The sequence below is a fragment of the Podarcis gaigeae genome (assembly GCF_964106915.1).
Source record: "Podarcis gaigeae genome assembly, chromosome: 2".
NCBI classification, from domain to species: domain Eukaryota; kingdom Metazoa; phylum Chordata; class Lepidosauria; order Squamata; family Lacertidae; genus Podarcis; species Podarcis gaigeae.
Window position 1 is genome coordinate 114,698,487 of NC_139679.1, and position 8,757 is coordinate 114,707,243.

Below are 8,757 nucleotides of genomic sequence, written 5' to 3' on the forward strand. Positions count from 1 at the left end.
CTCAGGAGTCCCGGATTCCACCCCACCCACCACCGCCACTTCCCTCCTGTCTATTTAGAGATCAGTGTAAATTCTGTTCATGCTGGACTTTCCTGCTTTTTACGCCTGGATTGCTAGCAAGGGTGGGAGGGGCTTCAGATTCAAATTCATTCACTGGCTTTCGAATGAGTGAGGCTGACATGAAGCTCATAAAAAAAAACTCGCTTCCTCCACCTCTCCTTGGAAAACGGCTCCTTAAATCGGCAGCCAGGAATTATACCCTTCCTTTTAAAAAATATAAATTCCCATGGCGGGAAGACTCTGTCTCCCATTTAACCCAACTCTTCGGGCAGCAGTGATCTCGAGCTACAGCACCTGAATTTCCTGGAAAGGAAACACGCCCATTTGCAGACGCAAAAGAGAGAAAACGAAACCAGCTCTTCCTGGCGAAAAAAGCATGGCTGCTTTTGAGGGTCCCGTCCGGGATCTCTGCGAGGAAGCCACTTGCCCCATCTGCCTGGAGTATTTCAGGGATCCGGTGATCATCCCGGAGTGCGGGCACAACTTCTGCCGATCCTGCCTGATCCAGTGCTGGGGGGAATCCGAGGGAGAGGCTTCCTGCCCTCATTGCAGAGAAATCATTCTGCACAGGACCCTCATCCCCAATCGGCCGCTGAAAAATGTTTTGGAAAAACTTACAGTCGGGAAACCCCGTCTTCAGGGGGAAAAGGAGCCCGAAGGAAAGGGGAGGGTCTGCGAGAAGCACCAGGAGCCCCTGAAGCTCTTCTGCAAGGAGGACGAAAGCCGAATCTGTGTGGTGTGTATTGCATCCAAGGAGCACAAAAGCCACGAGGCGATTCTTCTGGAAGAGGCTTTCGAGGAGTACAAGGTAATAAATCTCTCTGGGTTTCCCTTGGGTTTGATGAGGGCGAAATAGCTACAGATAAGGGGGTTTTGCAGGACAATGTTTTAATATATTCTCCCTCTCCAGCAGACAAAGAGTCTCTTGTCAGTAAACTTCTGAAACTCTGTTCAATTTCTTTTTTCCTTTCTGGGGATTACAGTGCCCCTAATGTCCCCCTGGGACGCAGGTGGCGCTGTGGGTTAAAGCCTCAGCGCCTAGGACTTGCCGATCGAAAGGTCGGCGGTTCGAATCCCTGCGGCGGGGTGCGCTCCCGCTGCTCGGTCCCAGTGCCTGCCAACCTAGCAGTTCGAAAGCACCTCCGGGTACAAGTAGATAAATAGGGACCGCTTTCCAGCGGGAAGGTAAACGGCGTTTCCGTGTGCGGCTCTGGCTCGCCAGAGCAGCGATGTCACGCTGGCCACGTGACCCGGAAGTGTCTCCGGACAGCGCTGGCCCCTGGCCTCTTGAGTGAGATGGGCGCAGAACCCCAGAGTCTGGCAAGACTGGCCCGTACGGGCAGGGGTACCTTTACCTTTACCTTAATGTCCCCCTGCAGGAGTAATTCACCCCCAGTTAATCCTCTGGAATCAGCTCCCTTAGGAAAGGGCTGGAGGGAGGAGCAATGGAGGTGGCAGGGAAAGAATCACAGAATGGTGGAGTTGGAAGGGACCCTGAGGGCCATCTAGTCCAACCCCCTGCAATGCAGGAATTCTGCCCACAGCCATCCTGGTTGGGCTCAAACCACCAACCTTCTGGTTAACAGCCAGACACACTGACCCATTGCACCACAGGCTCCCAGGATGAAGAAGGCAAAGACCACAGTTTTTGGGGCAGGGAGCAAGCAGATGACTCAATTTTCCTGTTATTATGAATACTAAAACTCCAACAAAGAAAACAACAACCAAAGTTTGATTTTCTTTTCTTTTCAGGGACAGATAAGCAGCTGCCTAGACAATGTGAAGAAGGAGAGAGAGAAAATTCTGGAATTTAAAGCGGGCACAGAAAAGGAAAGCCAAGACCTGCTTGTAAGCATTATTTTTATTTAAGGTGAAAAATGTTATGCAGTAGTACCTCGCGTTACACAGCCCTCTGGTTATGTAAACTTCAGGATGCGAACATGGCAAACCCAGAAGTATTTTTCTGGGTTTCGCTGCGCGCATGCGCAGAAGCGGTCTATCACGCACATGCGCAGAACAGGCACCTCCCGTTGCTGAAACTTCAAAATCCGACTGGAGCTCCAGAATGGATCTCATCCGCAACCCGGAGTTAATACTGTAGTATAATATCTGGGAAAAAATGAAGATGGAATACAGAAAGAGGTTTACAGTATTTTTGAACAGTCTGATCACACACAGGGCATGGAAGACCATTTGAAGGTGGGGGTGGGCTTGTAATTTTTTACGAAACTCTTTTCCTGCTGGAGTGATCTCTCTAAAATGGTAGACATGCCCTTCCAAGTGAATTCTAATAACTGGTCTCTTCATCCTGCAGCATTACGCCTAATATTGGCCTGGTTTTCTCCTTCTCTTTCTCTTTTTGCTGGTGCAGAAGCAAACAAAATCAAAATCTGGGAAAATAAATATGAAATACAGAAAGAGGTTTATTTTTGAACGCCCTATCTCCCACAGAGCCTGAAAGACCATTTAAAGGAGGGGGTGGGCTTGTAAGTTTTTACGAAGCTCTTTCTCTGCTGAATATGTCAGAAGTGGCCTTCTAAGGAAATCTGGTTAACTGGCCTCTTCATCCTTTAACAGCGGAATAGATGCCTGATATTGGCCCACTCTTCTCTTCTTTCAACCTCTTTGCTGCAGAAACAAACAGGTGCAGAGAGGGAAAAGATGGTGGCTGAGTTCAGGCGACTGCGCCAGTTTCTGGAAGAACAAGAGAAAAGTATTCTGGCCCAGATGGCAGAAGTAGAGAAGGAGATTGCAAAGAAAAGGGAGGAGCAGCTGGCCAGACTCTCCAGGGAAGTCTCCTCTCTTGACAGCCTCATCCGGGAGATGGAGGAGAAGCTTCAGGAACCAGCCAGTGAACTCCTGCAGGTGAGGCCTCATCCTGATGCGAAAGGGTGGAGTGTGCTGCTTCAGACTACAGGCATTTCTTAGTCCTTCCCCACATAAAAATACTGTTGTCAGAGGAACAAGCAGTACATGACATAGCAGCTAACTCCGAGGGGCCAAGGTCCCTTAGACTGCCCAATGAAATATTTGAGGGGGCCAGCCCCCCCCCCCGCCACCAATAATGGGCATTTCTATTGAAGTGGGGTTTGTGTGCTGCATCTTGTGATTGATTATGTGGAGTGGGGCTTACCTGCCCACCCCCCAATATCTTCTTCAAGTTGTCACTAGATCAAACCACAGGCCCTTTCCGTCCTGCTTCCTGTTCTTGCATTGGCCAACCAGAGGTCTCAGGGAAACCCACAAGCCAATAGAACTCTGTATTCAATTAACCTTTACTCAGAGTAGACTATCTTAGGTTCATTAATTTCAGTGTGTCTGAGTAAAAGCTAGTTGAAAACAACCGATACTGCCTCCAACACAGGCATTCCAAATTGGCACTGCAACATTTTTTCGTTCAGATGCTGTCTTGGGTCCAGCCAGAGAGGGGGTGACCTATTATTATTATTATTATTATTATTATTATCATCATCATCATTATCATCATTATTAAAATAAGTTTGTGTACCACCCAATACCCACAAGTCTCAGGGTGGTTCACAGGATATGACTGAACAAAAAAATCCTTCCAGTAGCACCTTAAAGACCAACTAAGTTAGTTCTAGGTATGAGCTTTCGTGTGCATGCACACCTCTTCGTATCTGAACTAACTTATCATACCTAGAACTAACTTAGTTGGTCTTTAAGGTGCTACTGGAAGGAATTTTTTGTTTTGACTATGGCAGACCAACACCGCTACCTATCTGTAACAGGATATGACTGAGTGTGGGATGTACATAACAGTGAACCGATTAGTTGCAGGTGAACACGGAACCAGCATGTGCTGCAGGGCAAAATGGCAAATCAGGGAGGTGGGATTGAATCTCTCAGGTGTTTGGGGGACTTGGTCAAAAGAGAAGAAAGGGCCCTTTTCTTCGTCATCACTGGAATGGCTGACTTTTGCCATCTGATAGTTATTCCAAAATTATATGGCACTGTGTATTTTATTGGGGGCCTTTTGTTTTGTCCTCGGCTAACCTCTCTCTGCTTCAGCTGCTTAGTATTTATAACTGACCGCAGGTCTCTCTGCAGAAATGGCTCCACTGATATCTTTTTCTTTCCTTCTTTCCAGGATATCAGAAGCTTCTTGCAGAGGTAAGTGATGGACAGCTACTGCTTTAAGATAATGTACAGTGGTACCTCGGGTTACATGCACTTCAGGTTACATACGCTTCAGGTTACAGACTCCGCTAACTCAGAAATAGTACCTCAACTTGACAAATTGACAGGAAAGATCAGATATCTACGAGACCAAAATTTATCGAGGACTGGGGAAAGTTGGTGGAGTATTGGGAAGGTATAAGTGATAGAGAAATAACGTTGGTGGCATTTAAAGAAGCTCTGTAAAAGTTGAAGAAATATTAAAAAAAAAACAAACAAACAGGTATCAAAGGGTATACTAAAAGGCAATAGTGAATTTAAGAAATGTGTAATTAAAAATTTTAATTTGGATGATTATCAGAGAGGCTGAAGGAAGTCCAAAAGTGAAAAATTTGTTAAAGCTGAAATGTGATGTGATATGTATTCTTATGATGAAAATTAATAAAAATTATTTTTTTAAAAAACAACAAAACAGAAATAGTACCTCAGGTTAAGAACTTTGCTTCAGGATGAGAACAGAAATTGGGCTCTGGTGGCGCAGCTGCAGCAGGAGGCCCCATTAGCTAAAGTGGTGCTTCAGGTTAAGAACAGTTTCAGGTTAAGGATGGACCTCCAGAACAAATTAAGTTCTTAACCTGAGGTACCACTGTATTGGGAAAGTTCCTGTTGTAACAAGTGAGAAACTCACTCTCCAGTTCCTCCTTCCGGAGATTGCTTAGGACTCCACCGTCCATTTCACAAAATCACAGACAAAAGTAAAGACACATTTTTGTGGTAGTTTGTTGCTACAATCACAGACAGGAAGCCATTCCCATTGCATATTTCTGAAGGTCCATCTCTGTGATGGATTCATTTACTCTGCAACTGATACAAAAAAGGGGGACATCACAAAGGTGCTTGTAAATATCTTCACTATAACTTACCCTTAAATATTCAGTCAGGCTCCTGCAGTTTCTTCCTCAGCCATAAGAAGGTGAGAAAGGGCCCTGCTGGATCCGGCCAGTGGTCCATCTAGTCCAGCATCCTGTTTTCACAGTGACTAACCAGATGCCAGTGGGAAACCAGTGGGCAGGATCTGAGCCCCAGAGGACACTCTGCTCCGGTGGTTTCAGCAACTGGAGTTCAGAGGCACCATTGCCTTTGACTCAGCCATCGTGAAGAGTAGCTGCTGAGAGCCTTGTCCCCCAAACACCTGCAACATGTTCAAAAATTCAAGAATTTTGAAAATCTTGCATGTTTAGAAAATACTGCTTTAATTTCTAATATTTTCTCCATTTTTAAAATATAACCACTGTGCTAAAATACATTTATACTGTTAATTGCAAAAGCCATTCTAAAGCATTCTGAACTTCCTTATATTTCAGAAATGCACATACCAGATCTATTTTGTTTTCCTCATTAATCACTTGAAATGCTTCACTAAAACTGGTGTAGTCCTAAAATCTCTGCATAAGGCCCAGTATGGTTCACTTTTCTTAAAAAAAAAATAATGGGTATATATCAGCTTCTTTATCTTCAATCTCCTATTCATATATTTCATTCAAAATTCAAAAGCAGGTGTATTTCGGTTTTCCTTCAACTTCTTAGATGCTTTCTAGATCAGCTAGATGATCCTTTTTGCCATAGGAAGAACCCTGCTCCCAAGTCTTCATGATATATCCATGGTGCCTTTATCATCAGGATGAGACCCCTGCCTTGTCAGAAAGCTCCTTGCGTTGGAAGAATGGAGGCTTGACTTTGTTCTTCTCCTCCCAGGTCTCAGGAGAAGGAGAACTTAGAGGATCCTCCTGTGGCTTTTCCTTCTGCTCTGAAGTGGAAGATCTGGGACTTCTGTGATATGAATCTCTTCCTGGAGGGAGTCATGAAGCAGTTCAAAGGTAATGAGGAAAGGCAACAGGGATTTTATACTGGATGTTTAAAAGTGTTTATGAAAGGCTCCAAGTCATACGTAATATTAGTAATGCCAGGAAAGGTTTATGTTTTTGTTTTATTTCAATGTCACACTTTAATATACAGATGACTCACAACATGCTGGTTTTACTTACACAATCAAAACTTTTATGTGGATTGCAGATAAATAAACAGAAAGCAAGCAGGAAGCCCTCATTGGCTGGGCTCTGGAGGCTCTCATGAGAAAAAGCGCTTTTAATCCCTACATGGAATTTGCTTTTAAGCCATCCTCCTTGCTTACTGGGCTTTGAGATGCTCCGGCGAGGTTTCGCAGGGCTGCCAGAGATCTCAGATGGCAGGGGCAATTCCAGGGGTCATTCTGACATTACACAACTTTATGCACAATCCCCAGGAAAGTAACCCTCGCGTACGTTTTCTGTAGAAAGTTGTATTTTACTGCTTCACATCTCTCCGCCAGGCCTTAGGTGCTTTCACACTCCTCACCCATTTCCCAAGTAGCCTCACCTACAGCCTTTTGGGCATCTCCTCTGTTCCTCTGGTCTTGAGATTGATGTGAAGGAGGCGGGGGGCTGTCAAAAAGCCATCTGGGATCAGAGGGCACTGGGAATGAGATCTCCAGTCCTGGAAGAGATCTTACATCTCAAGGTTGATACTGACGGGGAGGTCTTTTGGAGGTCCTGCTCTTCTTCTTAGGTCTGAGCAGGCCTAGAACTTGCACATTGCCCTTGCCCTGGCTTATGCAGGGATGGCCATTGTGGTGGCTTTCAGACATTTTCAGCTGCAACTCTCATAAGCTCCAACTGGTGTAGCTGGTGGTATGGGATGACACCACATCTACAATCTCAGGAGCTCATATTGTTGTTACCAGATTTGTTCTCTGGATGGTGGTGTGATGCTAAATCTCTCTTCCCTTTTCTTCTCCAGACACTCTGGACTCTGGACTTCAGCTGCATCAAGGTAAATTTCAGGATCTAAAGGAGGCACAGTTTCAGGAGAGAGATGTGTGAAGTGTTTTGAAAGAACGGCAGATGTTTAAAGAATCATTATTTAGAACCTAAGGAGCACCCCAGTTCTGAACGCAGTGCATGAAAACCCTTTTCATATTTCTCTCATGTGTCTAAAGAAGTGTCAGTCTCCCAGCTGACGTCATTTCTCTTCTCTTTCCTCCTCTGCCCCCACAGAAAACGTCACATTGAATCCGGACACAGCAAATCCCTGGCTCTCCCTGTCTGAGGATCGAAAGAGTGTGCGAAGGGGGAAAGTGTTTAAATACCTGCCAAACAACCCTGAGAGATTTGACACATATGGCTATGTGCTGGGATGTGAGGGTTTCACAGCAGGCAGACATTTCTGGGAGGTCATTGTGGGAGGTGAGGAGGAGTGGGGGGTGGGGGTGGCCAGAAAGTCTGTGAAGAGGAAGGGCAAGTTCTGTTTTGATACTAGCGAAGGGATCTGGGGTTTGGGGAAGTGGGGCGGTGGGTACAAGTTATCCTCCCCCCATGAGTTCCCTCTTCCAAGTGAGGAGCCCAAGAGGATCCGAGTGACCCTGAACTTTGAAGGGAGACGGGTGTCCTTTTACGATGCAGATACAGCAGTCCTCCTCTACACATTCCCAGCAGCCTCCTTATCAGGAGAGACCCTCCAACCCTTTTTTTACGTGTTCGCCAAAGGCCACCTGACAATCTCTTGAGTGTAGAGACAGACAAGTCTTCTCCAGACTTTTCTCAGAGGCACTAAAGGTGAAGCCGTATTGGAAGAACAGCGATTGGCTAAGCCGAGTCTCCGTCATGGTGTAATTCTTTTCTGAGGCCACTTTTGTAAACCGCACCAATTGCTTGACTCTCCTGCCAGTCCTGAAACCTGCCTTTCACATATTACATTACAATACAAATGTACCAAAGCCAACACTATTTCATCCCCATCCCCCTATACATTTACGTTTCTATTTCCTCAATCCATCATATTCTTTTCTCCCTCCTCCCACTTCCCTCTGCCCCCTCACTCGATTTCCTCCACATTATACAATTTACAATAATCTTTGCATTCTACAGTCTTCTCAAGTCATCTCTATATTCTTATTATCTTTCCTTACTAATTTTTCTTCCATCCAGTACTTCACATTTTAATCTAGGCATATTAGCATATTTTTTTGAACAATATTTTGCCATATATTCATCAAAACATTTCCACTCCTTTTAAAATTTTGATTCAACTTATTTCTTATTATAGCAGTTAATTTTGCCAAAATTAAATATTCGTTTAGTTTACAAATCCATTCCTCTTTTGTGGGTATAGTTTGTGACTTCCACCTAGCAGCAATCACTATTCTAGCAGCTGAAACCTGCCTTTCGTCTCTCATGCTCTCTCTTGGGAATTAGCTCCTTCAATAGGTGCAGTGGGAACAGAGGTGAAAGGAAGTGACCTAGTAATTAGAATAAAAAAAAACCCCTACTCTCGCTCTTGTTCTGATTTAGTTCTTCAAACTCCTGAAAGACAGTGACACAGCTTCCTATAGACAATACCATCAACTATTCTGAATAAAATTTGAATTTTGAATGGGTACCACTTGAAACTTCCCTCAGCCTCAATCTTGCTCTCAGTTTCCCTTTTTCTTCAGCAAGGCCTTCCCTGGTCATAGAGTTCGAA

General features: G+C 44.9%; 1 protein-coding gene across 1 annotated transcript; it reads left to right on the top strand.

Moving 5' to 3' along the window:
* Positions 1-299: 299 nt before the first annotated feature.
* LOC310837689 (E3 ubiquitin-protein ligase TRIM11-like) lies at positions 300-8,757 on the top strand. Its single transcript, XM_083724667.1, has 7 exons — positions 300-868; positions 1,813-1,908; positions 2,695-2,925; positions 4,172-4,194; positions 5,956-6,077; positions 7,036-7,068; positions 7,293-8,757. The coding sequence occupies exons 1-7, from the start codon at positions 437-439 to the stop codon at positions 7,799-7,801; spliced, it is 1,446 nt and encodes a 481-aa protein (XP_083580793.1). The 5' UTR covers positions 300-436; the 3' UTR covers positions 7,802-8,757.

Excerpts from the sequence above, each read along its gene's own strand:
- LOC310837689 (XM_083724667.1), top strand. The coding sequence starts at position 437 with ATGGCTGCTTTTGAGGGTCCCGTCCGGGATCTCTGCGAGGAAGCCACT. Across the intron at positions 1,909-2,694 it reads AGGAAAGCCAAGACCTGCTT|AAACAAACAGGTGCAGAGAG; the intron begins GTAAGCATTATT and ends TCTTTGCTGCAG. Across the intron at positions 6,078-7,035 it reads AGTCATGAAGCAGTTCAAAG|ACACTCTGGACTCTGGACTT; the intron begins GTAATGAGGAAA and ends TTTCTTCTCCAG.